Genomic DNA, 22,651 nt, shown 5'->3' with positions numbered 1-22,651 from the left:
TTTAACTGCTAAAAGAGATTCGTTCTCAAATTCTAAAGCTAAGATCAGACCTACAGTAGCAGCAGCAGCAGTACGTAGTGCTACCATTACATGAAACCCTGATGGAGAATGATGATGCTTCCATTAGACCTAGACCGCATTAGAATTATGCTATCATGCTTTCAGGGGAGACTCAGGTCGTTTGGAGCTGCTCGCGCATAACTCTACGCTTTACTTGGTGATATCATAGTGACTGGGTGATGCATACTTCATGTACATATCATCCGCTTAGTTTCAGTAGGTGAAACCTTACTCATAAGAATTCATGCAGCTCGAGTAAACAAATGCCTTGTGTTGCTGGTGTCTTGTGGTCTATTAAGTTGTAGAATAACCTTATGATAGGTGTCATACCGATATCTTTTCCTTAGAAAAGAGTAATTTCATCGTTTTTCTTTGGTATAAAGATCACAAGGGTTGGGCCATTGTCACACTCAAAAAAGTGGGATTCAAGATCCTGGAAAGACAAAGCATGCATGCATGATGTCTTTTGACATTAATTATAATAATCACCATTAAAAGGCAATATAATTAAGAGAAGAAAGCTAGATGGGGATTTGGATTGGTACGACGGGTGAGGAAGAACATCTAGGAGTTGGATGCTGCATTGACTTATCCTTAATGGGACATGTTGGGAGCTGCGAGGAAAAGGATTAATTAAAATAAAAATAGCAGGAGCAATAAAAGATCGGAGGAGCCATCCACAAAACACGGCCACTGTGAATCGTGTTGGACCAATTAATACCCACCCTTTCTTGTCCAACTCGGTGATCTCTTTCCTAACATGTCGATTGTGCGCGGTGTTGTCCTCCCACCATTTCCTTTTGTTCATTGCTCATCGGCACATATGCACCCCCCTTCGTCTCTTTCTTTGCTGCTTCCACCCTGGGATTGATTCATGCAGTTACGGCCACATAACCTTCCCGTGGACACACCTCTCCATGAGTTGGAATCTCGAGTAAGAGCATTTTCTTATGTATGTTTCGTTGATGGATTGCACCTCCGAAATGCAAAGGTTGTATCACGTCACATCTTTAGTGAATGCTTTTTAGATGTACACTTCACATTTTCTTTCTCGCCCAAAGCGTTTTGGAAACCTCTCGTATGATTGCGACTGGGTTTTAGGTAATTAGGGTGCATCGATGCCTTTTCCACCGGCCTTCTTGCGAAGGCATAACGAAGTGAAAGTGCTTCTCCCTCGTATAGAGTTGGATATTCCGATCTACGAGCAAGCATGAGAAGCGATAAGAACGGACTCTTAATAGGTTAGCAACGACATTGTTTTTGCGGTGAATACGTCAAAACAAAAAAGAAAGTGTATTGATGAAAGAAAGGGATTCGGGTGTTATGCACACGTCGATGAGATGATCATGAGGGGGAGTAACGAGGAAGAACACACAAAGCTTACCGTGGTAATGATAATACGTGACTCGACGCAGCTGTAAAAGATAAAAAACAATGTCTCGGGTTAAGAGCGTGGCAGTAGTGACAGGCGTTGTATGCTTTGTCCTACAGTGATTTCTTGCCCCTAACTATTTTGGCTTCCTCTTCCTTCACATGGATGATGATGATCCTTGAGATTCCAACTCGTCTGATGTGAGTTGGCCGCTTGTTCCATAAGGATAATTACGATTAAATGGTATCTAATTGCGTCGGCTAATTATTTTCTTCGGAGCCAAGTAAGTAAATCTTGAAAAAGGAAGGGAGGAAGGACTTAAGACTCGTGATTGGGTCAAAGGTTGACCGCGAGAATTCGATTCGATGTCGTGGTGGGGTCCGTCCGAGTCAGCATTTTGGGCGGGTACCCCTGCTGCTGGTTTGAAACCTGGCAGCTGTCATCTCGAAGGATGCGGCGGTCCGCGGATGGGGACCGGCTCACCGGGAACAGCCGGTGAGCGATAAAAAATCATGGAATATGATGTTATTTTTGGGGTGCGAGATTTTCCATCGGCTTCCTATAAGAGAGTGCTGCGACTTCCGCTGCTCACTCTCCCATCATCGCAGCGCAATATGCTTTGAAGCCGAAGTTTCTCCGCTTCTACTGTTCCTTCTGCCGCTTCTTGCTCTCTTGTCCGTTATCTTCCTTCTTGCACCATCCTCTGGGGCTGTTGGTGGTAGTGCTCTGCAGTCGAGGGCCGAGGTGCCAAAACTAGAAGGCTGCCTGTCCTTGCTCTTGCGCGTCTGGGATTCAACGACTCCGTGCTCGCTTGGTGGTGTTTCGCTTTGTGAGTTACACTCTCTCCTTTCATCGAGGTCTCTCTTTCTCTTTTCGATCCCTGTTTTCCTCTTGTCCTCGGATTAGTAGAATCCATGAAGATTTGAGGGTGTGTTGGTGCTGTCACGGTTTTAGTGGATATTCCATTCATTTGTCGGTAAAAGTATCAGCTTTTACTCTCTCTAAGTTGATCGTGGGTGCGGGATAGGGAGGGATGTCTTGCTTTTGGGGTGTGACAATTATGTCTTTGCCTGCAGTTCTTCTTGCAGCGTTTGGAATGGCAAAGATTAGATTTTTATGGTTGGCTTGGCTCGTTGTCGTTGTGTTGGATGCAGGGGAATGCAAATCCCGTAGAGTAGAGTCGTGGAGTGAACTCGATGGATGCTGCGTTTCTGGTGCCGGTGAAGCGGACAGAGCACGTCGTCGTGACGCCCAAGCCGCCCCTTGCGTCGCGACCGAAGCGCCGCCCCGGCGACGTGCCCGCCGCGGCGCCACGGCCGCGTACAGTACGTATCTTCTGCGACGACTACGACGCCACCGACTCCTCCGGAGACGAGGGCGAGTGCTGCTACTCCCGCCTCCGCGTCCGTCGGTACGTCCAGGAGATCCGGTTCGATACCCGCCCTGCCCGTGTCGGGGCCACGCCCGCCGCGGAGGCCGGGAAGAAGCGGAAGGCTGGTGCCGCTGCGGCTGCCTGCGGCGATGGGAGCGTACAGAGATTCCGCGGCGTCCGCCGGCGGCCGTGGGGGAAGTATGCCGCCGAGATCCGGGACCCTTGGCGGCGCGTACGGGTGTGGCTAGGCACGTACGACACCGCTGAGGAGGCCGCTAAGGTCTACGACTCCGCCGCCATCCAACTCCGCGGCCCCGACGCCACCACCAACTTCGCCCGCCCCCCGGCCGGCGCCGCCGCCACCACGACCCATCCCTCTCCTCCTCCGCCGCCCAAGAAGAACCTATCGGAGAACTACCTCACCTCCGTCTCGGGCGGGTACGAATCCGCCGAGGAGTCGCACAACCTCTACTCCCCGACCTCCGTCCTCCGCGGCTTCTCCTCGTCCTCCTCCTGTTCCACCTCCGCGGCCAAGGCCAACGACACAGAGGAGAAGCCGAAACCGCCGGCGACGGGCATTGCGTCCAGCTCACCGGTGGAGCCTGGCGGGTTCCTGCAGTTCGAGGAGGAGACGCTCTTCGATGGCTTGCTCAGCTTCTTCGACGACGAGTCGGCACCGGTCGGCGTCCTTGCCGAGGACTTGAGCGCCGCCTTCATCCACGACTCGGGACTCGACCTCCTCGAGCCGTCGTCGACGTGGCCAGCGGGAGACGATTTTTTCGCAGACATCGGCGACTTGTTCCCGATCGAGCCCCTTCCCGCCGCAAACTAAGCCTTCTTCGAGCTCGCGAATCGCGCCGAGATTAGTCGGTCGATTTTTTTCCTTCGGGAGCCCCAAAAAAATGGGGGGCTTCAGTTTCCTTTTTCTTTTTATTCTCCTTCTATTTATTCCTCTTTATTTTCCCTATTCGTAGTGGCTTTCTTAAAATCACTCCGTCTCTTAAGTGGATGATGTAACGCAGTCACTAGAAAATTGCTAATAACAACAATTAATATGAGGCTTATGGTATTATCCGATACCAGCTTTTTGTGTGATATATATATATATATATATAGAGTGTGTGCGTGGAGACTTGTTATTGGCCGAACTTGAACGCGTGATGCGTGATAGTGTATTGCTGTATACTTTGGGATGGCAACACCGAACACGTGGCCGTGTCGCCTGCGATGTGTCGCAGGAGTCGGTCCCACGTGGGGCCCTTTGTTGGGATAAAAGGATTTTGGCAGCTATCAGAAATTATATTGCGTAATTGTCTCTACTTGTTAATCAATTAGAGAGGACACCAAAGTCGAATTTGAAATGGAGTTGGAGAGTTGGGAGAGAGAGATGTGTATGAATCGAGTTTGGGACGATTACGAGTAGAAAATAGATATCTAACATAGATGATTATAGAAGCAAATCTTTCTGTCACCGAGTTTTTTTGGGGATTTACTCTCTAGGCTGTGTGTTTTTGGGGCAATGAACATGATCATACGTTTCTATCAGTCAAGTGAGAAGACAACCGGAACTCGCTATCAAATCCATATTTGGAGTCTTGTGATAATTGTGGCGTCCTAACTTTTGACTACTACTTGGAATGATTGAGAGGTCCAGAAATGTGGCACTTTCTATACGTTCATGGTGCTGAAAGATGACCTTGACGTCGAACAACCATTGAAGGTGAAGGTGAAGGTGAAGCATCTGTTCTTACCGCAGCACACCCATCAGCTCATTTAACTAAGATCTGCGGAGCATCAACAGAAACCGGAGGATGTCGGCCTTCTCCGAATAGCTGTGTTTAGTTCGACAGATATGTCAGAGACCGTGTTTTGATGTGTAAACCGTGAGAGTATACCGCTGCATCATGCGACTGTCATCCTTCTTCCGTCGAAAAAATGGTCAGGGATGAGAAGACCATTGTTCTTCGTGGTTTGGACTCCGAATCTGAATCATTGGAGTAAGTTGAGTGGCACGAGAGATGTCGGTGTGTAGGACGAATGATTGTGAATGCTGCAGCTGCTAAATGATGTGATCATATGCACCTCTCGAGAACTCCTCCAGCAGAGTCATTACGGTACTCGCCAGCTCGGTGGTTGTGTTCCCAACAGTCCAAGGCTGTCTCGTCTCGTCTCTTTAACCATGCAAATGCTTGAAGATTGAAAAGTTACAACAACGTTGGCATGTTCTTGAAACCTCATGAAGCAATGTAATGCTGATGCCCAAAACTATGGGCATCAGAGACGATTAATGATGGAAACATTTGCATTTGTGTGGGGGTAAGCTGTGAGCTCCGAGTAAAAGAATCAAGCGAGACACCAAGAAAAGATGCTATCAGAGATCGAAGTGAGTTCTATATACACCCCAAAGGTGATGGTTGTCTCATTGCACCAACTGCTGATTCTTTTCTAGTTTGCAGCTGCCAATTGTAAAACAAAACAAGATGTATAATAGTTGTTTAGCCAATATATTTACTGTCTGCAGATGATGATTATGGTAGTGAAGTAGGGACAAAAGACATTCCTTTTCGGTTCCAGGAAGTCTGATGCTTCGCCTAAGAGTCCAAAAGATGTATAAGAACATTACCAAACTTGTAGCGATATGAGGACAAGAACAGACTAGGGATTAAAGAAAAGGAGCATATTCCGATCCATGGAAAACTTCATGTTGGTCTTGTTTTCCTGTTTGGACTGTTGTTGGTCATCGAGCTAAAGGAATCTGATGGAACTAATTTGGCCTTACCCAAGTCGTTGGAACTCAATAATGTGGAGTTCAACATCACTTGATTTAATGGCTTAAAGCCTAAAACTTGGGTGAAAGAGAAGGATGAAGGAGTGGCGTTGTAAGGTTAATTACAACTGCTCTATATGTATGTATATATATATGTAGCAGCCTCCCTCTCTCTCTTTGTGTATGTATGTATGTATAGTTTACGAGCCACTATAAATGCATCGTATATAACTTTTCCTTCGGCTGCATGCAGAAGAAAGGTTGAGCTTATCAAAGAGTGCACAGAGAGTATCAATATGACATCTTTGTTCCTTATGATCATATCGAGAAGTAGGGTCCCATTAAAGTGATTTAGATGACTCTCCATGGCTGGCTTGCGATCTATACATCCACAAGAACAAATCACTTAAACCTTTGAAAGAAAACTGATGAGCTGAAAGATCTAAATTAGAGTCGTAGTTTAGCGCCAAGTAATCAGAAATGTATCAGTCCACAACTCCCTTAGCTCATACTAATAAGAAAGCTTGTTGATAAGCAGTCAGAACAGTGTTCGAGTACAACCTAACTAGATTTACAACCATGTACATGACCATCTTACAAGATTAAAGTAACAAAAAAGAATAAGAAAAACTTGACAAAGAAGTAAAAACACACAATATTTCCTACTAATTTCAGTATTTATAGGGATCAACCTGCAAACCCTAACCTCTAGCTGACACAACCTCAAGTCGCTCCAATTGGCTGCTATGAGAAGAAGCACTGGCCGACCAAGAAAATCTTCCTCCATTTCTCTTCTTGTAGAATGTCTGATGTTGTGATCGAGCAGTTCCACCACTACAAGCAACTTGATTGAGTTGCATGAGAGCAAGCATGCTTATGGCAAAAACAGCAGCATTCCTTAAAACACCATGGATCCTCACCAATCTGAATGAGTTTTTCGCTGCAGCAAAGCCTGATATGAACATCTGTATCAACATGCTAGAGCTCCTTCCCTCGTGGCCTTCCAAATTCTTACCAGACTGACTCCTTGTTATCTTGTTCTCAGAGAGGGTCTCTGGTGTGACAGAACGGCCCATGTCATGCACATTACCAACAAACGATAAAGCTTTGTCAATTACCCTGTACTTCTTTCCCCGATAATCAGCCAATCTCATGGCAAGAATGATATGACTTTGCTCCAACCGTGCTATAGCAGAATCTCGTTCGGCTTGCTGTTGTGATTGTACAGTCTGTAGAGTCAATTTGCACGTTAAATAAATCGTAGCACATATCTATCGTGCAAAGTCAAGCAAAAATACTAGCCTGGAAAACAATCATTCAATATTAGTCTATATATATATATATATAACACATATCCGTTTGATTTTTCTGCAAAGTAGACCAAGAGGCTTCATGAATGATCAGTAGAATTTAAAAAATCACCATCAACCTAAACTTAATCATCTAACCCAACACAGAACTGAAAACAAGCATTAACAAAAGAAATGTTATCTTAAAAGCACAAGGCAATTTCACAAGTAGAAAACTGTTAGTTTGCTGCTGGTTAAGATCATGCAACCAACAAGAAACAGAACTTTTTCTAGTATGTAATAAGTCAAGCGCAGGAAGCATTCTACAACACACAAAGAGTGGTTGTCAAAAAAAAACAACAACAATCACAAACACAATTATGATTCATTATTGGTATTAAGATCAAATTACGTATGGACGAAGCTAAGCAAACACAACTCTTAAAAAGTGCTGCACATTCTAAAGCCAACAACTATATCAAGTAAAGTATGAGTAAACCCGAGCCAGGGCTTAATTTCATTTGTCATCTTCTGCCAAAACTGCAATGCCTGATTAACAACTAGCCAGCCCACCAAAATGTCATATAACAGCATCATGCCACAATTGCCTTAATCTGGGAACTTTAATTGATATTTTCCTACATGTTACCTATAATTTTCATACTATTGACTTATGTTGAAGAATTGCCCAAGTATTAAGCAATCTGAGTTCCTCTACAGAGGATAATCAATGGGATAAAAACACAACTTTTTTAGAAATTAATTGAACTTAACACTATATAATCCATACAGGGAGGCAATTGCAATGCCTTGAGACCAGCCTAGCAAAAGTCTCCTTGAACTCTCCTTTCCAGGAAAAAGGATACTATATAATTTACATAATTTACGTAAAAGGAACTCATCAAATAGATCGATGAACATCAGATGTTGAAATAGAAGAAGAGACTACTGAAGTTGTAAATACAAATTCTAGCAACGCTAGAAACCTGATGAAAGGAATGAATTCAAAGCCAAGAGTAAATTTTTTATGAGTATAAATTATTACATTCTACAATCCATATATATATATATATATATATATATATATATATATATATATATATATATATCGTTTTCATGATCAATCTCTGATGGCAAATCATTTGCGAAAGAACAATCTTCTTAAATCTATCATAAATGCAACAAATTCTCAAGCCTAATCCAGTGTGAATGACTGAAAAAAGAAATACAAACTCACGTAAATCAATTGATCGAAGTCTCACCATGATGTAATCAAATTATTAAAAAAACTATGGCCTTTTGGTTCAATCGTATGTGTGAATTAAAACGCCATGACGAGGGGGGGGGGAAAATAGAAGGAAAAAGAAGTGGAACTCACACGGAAGAACTCGAGCTGGTCCTCGAGGTTCTCCAGCGCGGACCGGATGGCGGCGAGGCTCCTGGCCTCCGCCACCGCCGCGCCGTCCTCCGCGGCCCCAAACTCCTTGACGAAGACAAACCCTCCATTTCCATCACCGGCGTCCCCTCTGCGGCCCGCTGCAGGCTCCCGCTCGCCACGGCGGACGTTGATGGAGCGCAGGAAATGGGCGCGGGAGGTGGCGTCGTTGATCATGTCGTGGAGGTCACAGACCCTCTCCAGCACGGCATCCACATCCTCCATCTCCTAATTCACCGACCACAAGAAGGAAGTTTAGGGTTCGGTGGACCCCCGCTTCGGGGACGAAAAAGGAGGGAAAGAAGCCCAAATGAAACCAAAAGAAAAGAACCAGGCCGGGCCTAATTCCAGTATCTGTTCAGCCCAAAATCAGCCCAAGCAAATTGAATCGTCGATGACATTGCGATCGAATAACAACCAATACTTGATCATCGTCGGTAGGTTCTCTTTTTATGTTTCGGCCACAAATACTCATTCATTTATCTCGTACAATTAGTTATTATTATTATTGTCATGTGGATCCGAGCCGGTTAACCGGCCGTATAACACGTCCGATGTCAAACCCGGTTCACAATTTTTTTCAGGTCGGACCCACCGATCCGATCTGTTCCGTGACCACATGTGGCCCCATTTTTTATGCCAAAAATGTCACGTCTATCTAATGACATCGGATGGTGACCACGCATTAATTGAAGCATGGGGACGATCCTCTCTAACCCACCCCGAGTTCCCGGAGGAGGAGACGGGTCCGGCCGGTCATGTTAACCTAATTCGTGCAAGCTTGCTTGGCCAATTTTTGTGCTCCGTGGACCCTCTTCCGGCCGTCACGCACATCCCTGATATGCTTCTTATGCTGCATCAACCTAACCACAGGCAGTAGGCTGGATCTCCGCCGAGGATGTTGATCCCATCTGCCGACCATCTCCGGCCGTATCGCGTCTCCGATGCACGCGTATGCGTCTCGCCCGCGTTGCACGCCACGGCCATAAAGTCGTGCCGGTCTCGGAGATCCCCGCAAAGATTTCTTCTCGTCCCTTCGATATTACCCGTCCCCCCTTCATTTAACGCGGAATCAGAGGCAAGCTTTTGACTGCATCTCCCCCTCCCCCTCTCCGTCTTCGTTGGAATACTTCGATCCGGAAATACATGATGATGCCTTTGGTTTAATTGCATGTCTATCACCTACTCATCTTGAGTTGTATCATAATCATCAGGCAGAGGATAGAGATGGAAGCGGGCTAAGTGAATCCGTAGAAGACAGCCGGAGAGCTTCATTTTTGTATTCATTTGCTTAAATCATTTCCTCGTCCATAAATACCCAATTAAACCAATCGGTAGTGCTGCTTGGAACGATCTGAAATCATTGACCTTGTTTTCCGTTCTTGCATGTCGTACGTGCATGGCCGCTCGTCCTTGAAGTTCTTCAGTCTTCTTCCTCCTCCCCTCCTACCATTCATGTTGAAATAAGATGAATGATGCTTATGACGCAGGCCTCTTCTTCGGAGACAACAAATGGTATCGTAGATCATCAAAGCCGAAGTCCCAACGGCTACACATCTGATGGCGACCGGTCGAGGCCCTCGTAATCTTTGTAGCCGCATTCAAGGCCATGGGGGCCGCCATGGTTGGGACATTCATACATGCACCATTCCCCGTGTTCATCAATGCAACCCGCCCTCTTTAAGCTGGGTATCAGATGGGCGTCTGAATCTGAATCACCTCTGTCACTGCTTGCAGGCCAAGATTCTCTCCCTCCTCTCTCTTTCATACATCTTTCGTGGTGCCATTGAATGAGTCTCACTGGAGCTTTCGCTGAAGCCCTCGAAAGGGAGGTATCATCAGTACTGAAGCTGCCATATACGGGCACCATTATTTTATGTCGACACACACACACATACAATGATGCTTTAAGTCTCTTGCGAGTTATATGCATATCTGCGGCCTTCCTTGTGTGATCTGTGGAGGGCCGCCAAATCAGATTGAGACAGCCAGGCATTTATCGCTTGCCTGATGATTTCTTTTCGAAACATATCTACCATAGTATTCTTCTGTTGCAATTATTATGATGTCTGGCTTTCTGCTTTGCCCTTCCACTGGTAGGCTTAAGTTTGGTTGCTAAAACAAAGTAGGAATCATATCATTGGAATTTGTTGGAAGTTTCCTGCATTAAAATGACCACACAAGGGCTCGTGATGCAGCTGTCAGAATACCATTTAGCAGCATTTATCACCCAAGCATGGCAAGCCGATTCGATGCCACCTCCATGGAGCTTGATAAGATCAAATGGATGTCTCCACAGCCAATCCCTCGTTTTCCTCTACAGAGATATCGATGCGAAAGCATGACTTTGTTTTGTGTTCACCGGCCGTTGGATGCGGTAAATGTGACAGTAAATGTGGAGCGGCTGACAGCTTGAGGAACATAACGAGGCAGAAGACGGCTGGTCACTAAATGAGGGGACGATTGCGTCTCCTCCTCCTATTTATTACATTTAGCATGGCACTGTGTCTTTGTGGTGATCCCATTCAAGCCTTCTGACAGCGACTGTCATCGTTATCTTGCGCTGCTCTCACAAGCAGTGGAAATCCTTTTAGTCGATGTCGTTCCGTGCCAAAGGGAAATTAAATGGTAAGGTAACACTTGATTGCACAACTTTTGTGATTTATGCTTTGTTGATTGCTTTTGGATTTACTTACTGGCAGTACTGCTCATTATTAATCTTAATAAATACTGTGCACCCCTCGGGGAAGGCTAAAAGACCGATGATGTGCGTCGTAATTCTAACATTTACATGCACAATAGATTGCACCTTAGCAGTACTACTCGGTGAACCACCTGAACGATGTGACGTCGGTGTGCTATCTACAAAACATGGATTAATAGTGAGCATATACGATGCATGATATATATACTATGGAAACATGAGAAAGAAGAGAAGGACAATGTTCTCACCCATCGATGAAGAACACGACCACTATTGTCCATCAGAAGTTGATGAACTAGAATGTAGATGCCATGCCTGGTGGCGCAGTTAAAGCGTGGCCCCATCCCCTCCTCGATGTTTGCCCGTCTCCAATCTCCTCATAGCTCAGAAACTAAAGCATGTGTACGGGTGTCTGAAGCACCTCAATTTAATGTGCATGCAGAGCATCTACAAAGCCCATGCAGATGCAATGGTCTTAGAGCCGGTGGTGTGTCCATTTGTTCTCGATCGGCTTCTTCTCCGTTTGCCATCTCTCCCCTCGCATCCCATTCCTTCACCATTCCACGATACCTTTCGAGTTCTTAGAGCTCTCCTTGTATATAAGTAAATATGGCCTGCAGCAGCTGCATGTTCGTCGTGTTCGTAGAGCTGCTCTTCTTGTAGTTCGATGTAAACCCTACCGGAGCCGCGGAACATAAGGTTACCGTGCTATATGCTCACTAACACTGAGAGCTGAAATATCGAGTCCATAGAACTCATCCTAAAAGTGGTGACTTGCTGCATTATCCAATACTTCTTCTAGATACCATGGGAGAAGGCCTGTCCGAGCTTTTTGAGCACCCGGAGTTCACGCGAACAGATTTGGCCGTAGACACCTCGCCGGAGGATCTTTTTAGCATCTTGGAAACTTTCGAGGATGCCATCACGAAGGAAGTACCCCTGTTTGACCCATTCCAAGGGAGTAACTTTAGCCCCAGGGTTGGCGAGCAGCCGAATACCGGCTTGGTATCTCAAGGGTGGTCTGCCGGGCCTTCGGAGACCGACGACGCTTTGGAGGAAGCCGGCCAAGCTCTGAAGAAGAGGAAGCTGTCGGATTCCCCTGTTTCTCCTACCGAAGCAGGAATCCACGATGGGCAGCAGAAGACGTCGCACATCGCCGTGGAGCGCAACCGGAGGAAGCAAATGAATGAGCACCTGTCGGTTCTGCGCTCCTTGATGCCTTGCTTCTACGCAAAGAGAGTAAGATGAATTCGAGCAGCCACCTTCGTTGTTCTTTTATCATGCTTCGTTCCTTACATGCTCGTGTCTTTCCTATCTATCTATCTATCTATCTATCTATCTATCTATCTATCAACTTTCGATCAAAGGGAGATCAAGCATCCATCATAGGAGGGGTCGTCGATTACATCAAGGAGCTGCAACAAGTCCTGCAGTCCCTGGAGGCCAAGAAGCAAAGGAAAGTTTACAGCGAAGTGCTGAGTCCAAGGCCGCTGTCCAGCCCCAGGCCTTCACCCTTGAGCCCCCGGCCTCCACCTCTAAGCCCTCGAATGACCCTTCCCATCAGTCCGAGGACGCCGCAGCCAGGAAGCCCTTACATGCCAAAGATGCAGCAGAACTACGTCTCCCCCACGCTGGCTTCGTCCCATGAATCCTCTTCTCCTTTCTTCAGCAGCATCTCCGAGCTTGCAGCCAACTCCAAATCCCCTGTCGCCGATGTGGAGGTGAAGTTCTCGGGTCCTAATGTCATCCTTAAGACGGCGTCTCACCGCATCCCTGGGCAAGTTCTGAAGATAATTGCAGCTCTCGAGGGCCTCGCGCTCGAGATACTCCATGTTAGCATTAGCACCACCGATGACACCATGCTCAACTCATTCACCATCAAGGTAATGCTAACTGATTCGGATTTCCTCTAACCCAGCAAATGCTTACCAAATGTTCTTCTGCTACTACTTTCACAACCATCACCTTCTCTAGAACACCATGGATCACAGAAACAAAACCAAAAACTGCAAGCTACAAGATTTAATAGTCACTCCATGACAAAGTTGCTAGTAAAGGCTCTCACCTGCCGTTTAGCATAGATTTCAGCGAGTACACATACGGGGAACCAGCTAGCTTTATAGGCGATGGGAAAACCACATCGCATGCATGTTATTCCTTCTAACCATTTAATTAGTTCGACTTTTCCATGCAATATTGTTTCTTTCTGCAGATCGGAATTGAATGCGTGCTCAGTGCCGAAGAACTCGCACAAGCGATTCAGCAAACATTCTCGTGAAGCTTCTCTCACTGCATCCTCCATATCTAGACTCTCTTTATCTATCCTCTCCCAAGGCCAAAGCTTCTGCAGCAAAGAGAACGGGGAAGCCTTGTTTGAATATGACCAAGATACTTATTACTCCATGTAATCTCTGGGTTTCTTCATTTCAATCTGAACCTTAAAGTATGACTCCATCCATTTTCTTAGTTCCATGCTAGCCACCGTAGCCATGAATGTTTGCCAGTGATACTTACTGCCGGCGCACGCAGAGGCAGTTGCTCATAAAGAGACAATATACATGTGGGAACTGTGTACAACTGATGATAATAGTAACAACAACGACAACCAACAAGCTATGATATCCAACTATTTGAGTTCAGCTGCATTGACACTCTTGCGCAGAAGCTTGAACTAAAAATAACTCAACTCCATATGTCTATTTTGGCCTTATCATAGCACCTATTTGTCGTACGCAGTGACTCAATTATGTTTATAGGATATATCAGAAAAGGGTGGAATCATCAAACTCCATGTGTTCGAACATGTTCGACATATCCAACTTAGGGGAATTGGTGGTAGAGGTCGCAGCGGGAATGATCTCAGTGAAGTCAGATTCCGAAGTATTCAGAGCTACTCCCCGTCGATAGGTGCCCATTCAGAATGGAGACACCATGAAGTGGTTCGACTCCGAGGTAGTTGGTCTCTAATCGCCGAGTGGCGTGGAAGGAAAGGAGAAGAAGGAAGAAGTCAAATATTTAAGTTAGGAATTGATTTTCTTTCCTTACTTGTTATTATAATTTAATGAAATCTTAATCTACTTCCTTGTTTGTTGATATGAATTAAGAAAATAACTAGTAAGTATTCCAAATATGATGATATCATATTTGTTAGTATATTAAATGGAAATAATTTATATTAAATAAATACGAAAATTAAAATTTATTTCCCTTAATAGAGGCTCACCTCCTCCTATTTAAAGGGGAGGGATCTCTCTCCTTCATTCCTCACCTAGTCGAGCCTGGCAGCGGGAGAAACGAGGAGTTACACCCTGTTGACAAGAGAACGAGGAGTTACACCCTGTTAACGAGAGGTAGGTTTCCCTACCTTTCTTAAAAGTTTTAGCTTTTATTTTGATTCTTTAAATGTTGAAAGTTTTATAGTTTAAAAAATGTGTATCAATTCTTTAAATGTCAAATTTTTTTTGTATTAAAATAATCAGTTAAAGTTTTCATAATATTCTTTGACCCATGATTAAGGTTTTTATTATAGAATTAAATATGTTAAAAATGTATATGTTTTATATGATATATTTTCTGTATTACAGTTTATCTTTAATCTTATTTGGATTAAAATCTTGTTAGACTAGAATATGTTATCTAAAATTTGATATTCTTTGATTTGAAATTTAAAATATATTATTCTGAATGATTTAAAATATGACTAGAATATGTTGAAATTTTATGTGTTGAAAACATGATTTTTATTTGAATTTAGAAAGCTATTTCCTTGTGTTAAAACTTATCTCCTAGTCCCTCTTTTAATGTCTTATGATTTCTAGTCAAATTGAGAATGTTATTTCTTTTTATTAAAGCTTTTCTCCTCATCTATCTTTTAATGCATTATTATGTTTTCATTTATGTTGTTAATGGATATATGCTATGACTAGTCCATAGGTCAGGGTTGGGCCAGTTTTATGTAATGCATGTTCAATCATGTATAATGCACATGACCAGTAGATGGACTGGCTCAATCTAGCTCAATATTATTGTTGAACTTGAGCCTAAATATTGATTGAATTAAACTAGACTTGATTAGTCTAGATCAATTCAGGGTGATTCCGAATTGATTGACTTATTCAAGTTAGTTTAACCTAAATTGAACTTAATCTAGTCTAAATTATACTAGTCTAGGGTGGTTCCAGACCAGTTAAATAAGGATTAGAGATCAGTTCAGTTAGGCTCTAGTAAATCGAATTCAATTGAATCGATTAAACTAGAGTTCAAGTCAATTGAGGGTTAATTTATATTATTTGATATTGATGATTTTTGAAAGAGATGTTTTAAATATGTTATTTCATCCCGAAATGGATATGACCAGTGTGAGATTATATTCCTGCCGAGAGCAGGTAGGGCGATTCCCTTCGGGGATTAGCGGGCCGTCAGACGTGGCGGCTGAACGGTTCCTCCATCCGCTGTTGGGAGGAACGTGTCCCCACTTTGGCGGGTGTGGGACACCACTCCATCCGCTGTTGGGAGTGTGATATGAGTTTGCCTCCATCCGCTGTTGGGAGAACACAAACTCATCCCGTAGGATAAAGCATCTCCATCCGCTGTTGGGGGAGTGCTCCTTCGGGTACTTGATATACGCCAATGGGATGATTGATTGAATTTTGATCATGTATTCATCTTGATTTGACTTTTGGGGTTCCTACTCAGCGTTGCTGAATTTTCTTTGTTTTTGATTTTCAGAGCAGCCTCCCTCTAGTACTAAATCAGATTCCAATGGAGAGCGAACTTTCCTCTACCGCTAGGTAGAGCCACTTGGATGACTCTTGAAGTTAACTTTTCTACTTGTAATTTGATGAATAAATGAATTGTAATAAATGGTTATAGATGATGAATAAAGTGATGTTTATTTATTTGGCCTGTGTGAAAATATATGAAAAAAAAAAAAATCCAGGATGTGACAGTGATCCTAGTGACGGTGCTGTGCCGCCTCCTTCGCGGGAGGCCTACGCTGGTCTCGCTGCAAGTATCGTTCCACGGGTGCCGAAGCTGCAGCTGGTTGTGGCCTCTGCAGGCAAGTGATGTCGATGACCCAGGGGTCCTCATCACATCCTTGCGCTTGCTTTGTTGCAAGACTTCCGAGGCCGTTGCGGGTAGGTGCATCTGTAGTAGCACCTGCACAAGTGTCCAAGGATGTCGCCGGAGAATTACGGGAATCTTGAAGTGCCTAAAGAACTGCATGCATCAAGCCACTACTTCTTTCGGGTAATAGTATTTCTTCTTGGTTTACGACTTCCAAGTCGACATGCAATTGGTGAGGAAAGTGATGCATGAAGTCATGGCAAAATCGACTAGTCCGGGAAGCTCACAAGGATTTGTGACGTATTAGGCAAAAAGTCTTCGCGCGAACGTATTTGGCAACTGTACCAACTATCTCGTACACTAACTGAGCGATTTCCGCTTGACATGATTGGTCGACCCATGGTCGCTACAAATAGCTGATATGTTCGAATGTGGAGCTGTAGCAGCATTGCTCACATCATCCATGATAACATAACATAGCCTGACCGCTATCTTGGGGTTGACTTATCTATGATAGCAAAACTGCTGAGAGAGAATAGTTCAGGTACGTGGAGGATGTTGGAAAAAACAGAATACTAAGATGCAAGTAAAAAAAACTTTCGACTTAAAAAAATTGATATAGTATTAAAAAACAGGAGGATTGATAAGAACACCTACAAGATATTAAATGCACACAGACTCATTCTGTCTATCTCTTGCACCCTATAAATACTAAATCATGATTGAGGTGGTTACCTGATAACTATCTAGATAGATAACTATGAATCAAATCTCAACGGAGGACGATAGAGTAATCGATAGATATCTAGCTTGGAAGAGACGATTGAGGAACAGAAGAGGATTCTCATTCGTATGCAAACCTCGGATGCCCGGATCCAAGGATCTCCTTCTGCCCGTACTTCCTCCAGATGTAGCCATCTTCTAGTGCTTCGATCGCTCCACTGCTGGAAACACTAACGTGGCTCGTCCATTTGGGTAGAATTTTGCTGCAACCCAAAGATCAGAATGCCCACGAACAAACCATTCTTCCACGATGGTTAGCTGCAGGTACTACCGTACTCTATTCGTTTGTACCTGTTCTCGCACGTCTTCCGGCGTTCATGTTCCTTGACGACCCTTTGCGAATTCCGGCGCCTGGGGTTCCTGTTGTTCGATCGAGGCGGGTGTGATGCAGCTGCGTCGTGGTTGGTGCACGCGAGCTGCCGTGAGTACCCTTCGGAATCCACTGGTTTGGCCATGGATATGGCTTCTTCAAAGTTGACCTTATCTGTCCTGCCAATGGTTTGCAATGCTGAACCAGGAAAGCAACCTCCAGATTAGTTTCCATATCTGTCCTCCTCGTTTGCTCCTCACCTTGAGCTAGCAAACGCAGCAGCAGCTTGAGATCCAATGCAGTACAAAGGCAACTAAGAAGAGTTCAAGAAGTTGGCAGGGGTAGAACACGTTTTCTTGCTCCTCCATCCCCAACATTTGTGGTATCAAAGCTTAGTTTCAATCTGAACTGGACATTATGACTTTCAATGACAATTCCATATCGCAACCCATCTTTTCAGGCAAATGCTATGAATTTTGGAATATCAAGATAAAGACTCTATTCAAGTCTTAAGATCTTTGAGACTTAATAGAGAATGAATATGCAGATCCAGATGAAGAAATAAGGCTGGGAGAGAATAGAAAGAAGGACTCAAAGGCATTGTTCTTCATTCAATAAGCTGTACATGAGACAATTTTCTCGAGAATTGCAGCAGCGACAATCTCAAAGCAAGCTTGGTTCATACTTCAAAATAAATTTTAAGGCTCATCAAGGGTGATTACGGTAAAACTTCAAACCCTTTGTCGTGAGTTTGAAATTTTATTCATGAAAAGCAATAAATCGGTGCAAGATTTTCTTTCTCGAGTGACTGAAATTGTTAGTCAAATGGAATCTTATGGTGAATATCTTCCTGATCATATAATTGTTATAAAAGTTTTGAAAAGTTTATTCCAAAATTTGATCATGTTGTTGCATAATTGAGGAGTCAAAATATTTATCTACATTTTAATTTGATGAACTAATAGGTTCCTTGTAAGCACATGAAGCAAAGTGAATACATCACTTGAAAAAAGTGATAAAAAAAATCAGCATGAGGATTTCGTGGTAGAGGAAATGGAAGAGGAAGAGGAAGAGGACACTTTGATAGGTATGATGAACAAAGGTAATCAAATTATGATAAAAAAAAATATAAGAGTGGAATTCAATATTACTATTGTAAAAAGTTTAGTCACATGAAGATAAATTGCTGGAAAAAAGAAAAGCAAGCAAGCTATGTGGAGGAAAATAAAAAAAACAGTAAGTTGTTTATGACTTATTCACAAGTTAATGATATCTCAAATGATATTTGGTTTCTGGATAGTAGATGTTCCAATCATATGTCAGGAATAAGATCAATGTTTAGAGATATTGATGAAACTCATAATTTGAAAGTTAGACTGGGAGATAACAAGCAAATCTAAGTGGAAGGGAAAGGAACAATTGTGGTTAAGACAAATTAAGGGAAGGTAAAATATATTGATAATGTTTTCTTTGTTCCTACTTTATCATATAACTTGTCGAGTATTGGCCGATTGATAGATGAAGGATATTCAGTTATATTTGATGATGATTCATGCACTATTAAAGATAAAAAAAAATCTGATTTGATTATAGTAAATATTTACATTATGTAAAACAAGATGTTTCCACTTAATGTTTCAAATATTGAAAATCATATTCGTGTTGCAACTCAAAAGAACGAGTCTCATTTATGACATTTAAAATATGGATACTTTAACATTAAGGGTTTAAGGTTATTAAATAAAAATAATAATTTTCGGATTGTCTAAAATTAATACACTCAATATATGTGAAGGAAGCATTTATGACAAACAAAGTAAAAAACTATTTCTCCAAAGCATGAAGAGCATTTAATTATCTTGAATTAATTCATGCTGACTTATATGGACCGATGAATATAAAATTATTTGGTGGAAGTCAATATTTTTTATTGTTTATTGATGATTATAATCACATGAGTTGGAAATATTTTCTGAAATTGAAATCTGAAACATTTGCTAATTTTTAAAAATTCAAGACACTTGTAAAAATGTAAAGTGGTAAATACATAAAGACACTTTAGATAGATAGAGGTGGTAAATTTTTATCTAATAAGTTTAGTTCTTTTTGTGAAGAAAATAGTATTTACAGAGAATTGATAGCACCATATACATCGGAGCAAACTGGTGTAGCTGAACGTAAGAATCAAACTGTCGTTGAAATGACAAGAAGTTTGCTTAAAGAAAAACACCTTCCAAATTAGTTTTGGATAGAAGCAGTTGCAACAGTAATTTATTTATTAAATATTTTACCAATAAAGGCTATTATAAATTAAACTCCTTTTGAGGCTTGGTATGGTATGAAACCAAAGTGTAAGTCATCTAAGAATTTTTAGTTGTATTGCTTATGCTTTGGTGAAATCAAAAAATCATCACAAGCTTGATGAAAAATCTGAAAAATACATATTAATTGGTTATTTCTTACAATCCAAAGCATATAAATTATATAATCATTTTAATGGTGAAGTTATTATTAACAAAAATATTATGTTTGATCAAAGGGCAAGTTGGAATTGGGAGACCAATAAAGGTGGAAAACAAATTCAGATTCTAATAGAATTAGACACTCCACAGAATCAAATGATAGATCCTGCTCTAATAAGTTCAATGTCAATCTCACCCAGTAGCAATTCAAATTATGATTCCTCGGATGAAACCCCTCTAGGAAATTTCAGATCACTAACAAAAATTTATGACTCAATATTTGCTTTGTATATTTCAGATCCTATAACTTTTGAGGAAGCAGCTGAAAAAGAGGAATGACGAAAACTAATGAAGGAGGAAATCAAGTCAATTGAGAAGAATGAAACTTAGGAGCTAATGGATCTACCGAAAGAAAAAAAAGTTATTGGATTAAAATTGGTGTTCAAAACAAAGTTTAATGTAGATGAAACTATCCAAAAACATAAGACTCGGCTTGTAGCAAAAGGATATTCACAAAAACGAGGTATTGATTTTAATGATACTTTTTCTCTGGTTGCTAGATTCGAAACCACGAGAACTTTCTTGGCTTTAGCTTCTCACCTGAGTTGGCATGTTTATCAATTTGATGTGAAATCTACATTCTTAAATGGTGATTTACATGAAGAGATTTTTATTACTCAACCTGAAGTTTTTTTGTTAAAGGGCATGAAGAAAAGGTGTATAAGCTAAAGAAAGCTCTTTATGAGCTTAAACAAGCTCCAAGGGAATGGTACAGTAAAATTGATTACTATTTTCTTCAAAATGGATTTAAGAGGAGCAATAATGAACTTACTATTTATCTAAAGAATAAATTGTTGAATCTTGGATTTTAATTATGAAACCAATCAATATGTGTTTATGTTTTAATCTACGTTTTGAGTGATGCAAGATGCTTCAATCAGGATGAGACAATTAAAGCAGGAAACATCATGTTGGGCCAGAGGAACATGTCAGAAGATTGGACGTCGGGCCGAAGGATCGGTCGACGTATCGACAGAAGGCTTCGGGCGGTGGATTTGGGCATCGGGCCAAGAAGAGCGGACATTGCGCCAAGGATATCGAAGTTGCGGAGTCAACTGGCCAATTGGGCAATAGGCTATAGGAGAGGACGATGCGTCAAAGAATCGGATGAAGCGTCGAGAGACCAATGACATGCTGGACAACTTGATTAATGCTTAGTATTAATTGTCTAGATCGAAGTTTGTTTTACATATGTAGGATTAACTACGATAGCAAGGCATGAAGCAAAATGAAGTCCCGAAGTTAAGGAGGCGATCACGTTGGGAGTTCGAGAGTTCATCGGAAGTCTGGACGTTCGTCGGAAGTTCTGGAGAAACCAGCCGAGAAGTCTCGGAGCTTGCCAGAGAAGCTCGTTGGAACTCACCAAGAAGATCATCGTAAAGTCCAGGAGCTTGTCGGGAGTCCGCCGGAACATTGCCAAGAGATCGTTGGAAGTTTGCCGGAAGATCGCCGGAAGCTCACCGGAAGAATAGACTTACGGACTTAGTTTAGCTTAGAATATGTCTTAGGAATCGTAGTTAGCACGTAATTGGGCTTGGATTGGGTCAACCCAATTACGGGCCAACTAAGCCCATGTAATCACTATGTTGGGCCCAATAAGAAGCCCAAACAATGCCCCAAGGAGTCTCACCATCGTGGCACAGTTTTTGAGACTGTGTTAAGCGGTGGTACCGCTAGTATGGGTGGTTGTACCACCGCTGGCAGGGTGCCAGGCGATGGTACCGCCAGTTTGAGCGGTGGTACTACCCAGCACTGCCCCCGAGACGGTGGTACCGCCCGTGCCTGGGGAACCCAGGATGAGATGTTTTTAGGCTCCAAGTTTGAATCAACTTAAAGCCTATAAATACCCCTCTCATCCCTGGTTAAAACACACAAGCACAAAGAGTCTAAAAGAAAAGAAACGCTATAGAAATCACTTGAGAGATCCCTCCTCTAGCCTTAAATTTAGAATTCTATTTAGAGAGGAGAGTGAGTGCTTTTAAGGGTTATCTCCTAAACCCGGTAAAAGGAGAAGAGGGGTGTAAAAGGTGATTGACCTTCACCTATTGAAGAAAAGCCTCTAGTGGACAACGGTGACCTCATCGGAGGAGGAAGCCAAAAGTGGATATAGGTCAAGATTGACCAAACCACTCTAAATCTTGGTTTGTATTCACATTCTACTTCTTATCTTAACTGCAAACTGGCTCCGTTGCTTTACGTCAACTATACTTCTGTTTACTCTTAAGTTGAAGAACTTTCCGAAACGGTTTTCATCGAAAACGATTTCATCGTACGAACGTTGTTTTAATCGATGAAAGTTTTTCGCTGCACTAATTCACCATCCCCCTCCCTTCTTAGTGCTTTTGATCCTAACAGGAATGTGAACATAATATTCTAATATTTTTCCTTTATGTTGATAATATTATATATATGGGTTCATCTAACTCTTTCGTGACAGAATTTAAAAAGTGTATGATGAATAAGTTTGAAATGTCAGATCTAGGTTTACTGTATTATTTTCTTGGGTTGGAAGTGAAGCAAGGATCAGATGAAATTTTTATTTCACAAAGAAAGTATGCAATAGATCTACTAAAAAAATCTAACATAATTAATTGCAAAGCTGCAGTAACACTCATGAATATAAATGAGAAATTGAAACTTGAAGATGGTACATGTCTGACAAATGCAAGATACTATAGAAGTTTGGTTAGAGGTTTGATTTATCTAACTCATACTCGATCAGATATTATCTTTTTTGTTGGTATAGTATCTAGGTTTATGCATAGCCCAAGCAAACATCATCTCGAAGTTGTTAAAAGAATTATCTGTTCTGTTGCTGGAAATACATATTATGATATTTGGTATTCTCATAATTTTAAATGTAAATTATTTGGTTCCACTGATTGGGCAGGAGCTTTAGATGATAGAAAGAGTACTTCAGGCAATATTTTTAGCCTCGGATCAGGAGCTATATCTTCGAGTTCAAAAAAG

General features: G+C 42.4%; 3 protein-coding genes across 3 annotated transcripts; 2 read left to right on the top strand and 1 right to left on the bottom strand.

Annotated features, from left to right (window-relative positions):
* The first annotated feature begins 2,009 nt into the window (after positions 1 to 2,009).
* Positions 2,010 to 3,876, top strand: LOC135644133 (ethylene-responsive transcription factor CRF2-like). Its single transcript, XM_065161590.1, has 2 exons — positions 2,010 to 2,261; positions 2,587 to 3,876. Exon 2 carries the CDS (start codon positions 2,629 to 2,631, stop codon positions 3,634 to 3,636), a length of 1,008 nt encoding a protein of 335 aa, XP_065017662.1. The 5' UTR covers positions 2,010 to 2,261; positions 2,587 to 2,628; the 3' UTR covers positions 3,637 to 3,876.
* A 2,201-nt stretch (positions 3,877 to 6,077) lies between these two features.
* On the bottom strand, positions 6,078 to 8,559 carry LOC103995059 (plastid division protein PDV1). The gene is made up of 2 exons (XM_009415551.3): positions 8,239 to 8,559; positions 6,078 to 6,800 (listed from the first exon to the last, which is right to left on the bottom strand). Exons 1-2 carry the CDS (start codon positions 8,518 to 8,520, stop codon positions 6,273 to 6,275), a joined length of 810 nt encoding a protein of 269 aa, XP_009413826.2. The 5' UTR covers positions 8,521 to 8,559; the 3' UTR covers positions 6,078 to 6,272.
* Positions 8,560 to 11,500: 2,941 nt separating this feature from the next.
* LOC103995135 (transcription factor SPEECHLESS-like) lies at positions 11,501 to 13,465 on the top strand. The gene is made up of 3 exons (XM_018830097.2): positions 11,501 to 12,238; positions 12,367 to 12,882; positions 13,212 to 13,465. The coding sequence occupies exons 1-3, from the start codon at positions 11,807 to 11,809 to the stop codon at positions 13,275 to 13,277; spliced, it is 1,014 nt and encodes a 337-aa protein (XP_018685642.1). The 5' UTR covers positions 11,501 to 11,806; the 3' UTR covers positions 13,278 to 13,465.
* Positions 13,466 to 22,651: the final 9,186 nt, after the last annotated feature.

This window comes from Musa acuminata, chromosome BXJ3-8 (assembly GCF_036884655.1).
Source record: "Musa acuminata AAA Group cultivar baxijiao chromosome BXJ3-8, Cavendish_Baxijiao_AAA, whole genome shotgun sequence".
In the NCBI taxonomy this organism is placed as follows: domain Eukaryota; kingdom Viridiplantae; phylum Streptophyta; class Magnoliopsida; order Zingiberales; family Musaceae; genus Musa; species Musa acuminata.
Note: the sequence above shows the minus strand (reverse complement) of the source record. Positions and strands in the feature narration are given on the sequence as shown.

Excerpts from the sequence above, each read along its gene's own strand:
- LOC135644133 (XM_065161590.1), top strand. The coding sequence starts at position 2,629 with ATGGATGCTGCGTTTCTGGTGCCGGTGAAGCGGACAGAGCACGTCGTC.
- LOC103995135 (XM_018830097.2), top strand. The coding sequence starts at position 11,807 with ATGGGAGAAGGCCTGTCCGAGCTTTTTGAGCACCCGGAGTTCACGCGA. Across the intron at positions 12,239-12,366 it reads CTTGCTTCTACGCAAAGAGA|GGAGATCAAGCATCCATCAT; the intron begins GTAAGATGAATT and ends TTTCGATCAAAG. Across the intron at positions 12,883-13,211 it reads TCAACTCATTCACCATCAAG|ATCGGAATTGAATGCGTGCT; the intron begins GTAATGCTAACT and ends TTCTTTCTGCAG.
- LOC103995059 (XM_009415551.3), bottom strand. The coding sequence starts at position 8,520 with ATGGAGGATGTGGATGCCGTGCTGGAGAGGGTCTGTGACCTCCACGAC. Across the intron at positions 6,801-8,238 it reads ACCAGCTCGAGTTCTTCCGT|ACTGTACAATCACAACAGCA; the intron begins GTGAGTTCCACT and ends TTGACTCTACAG.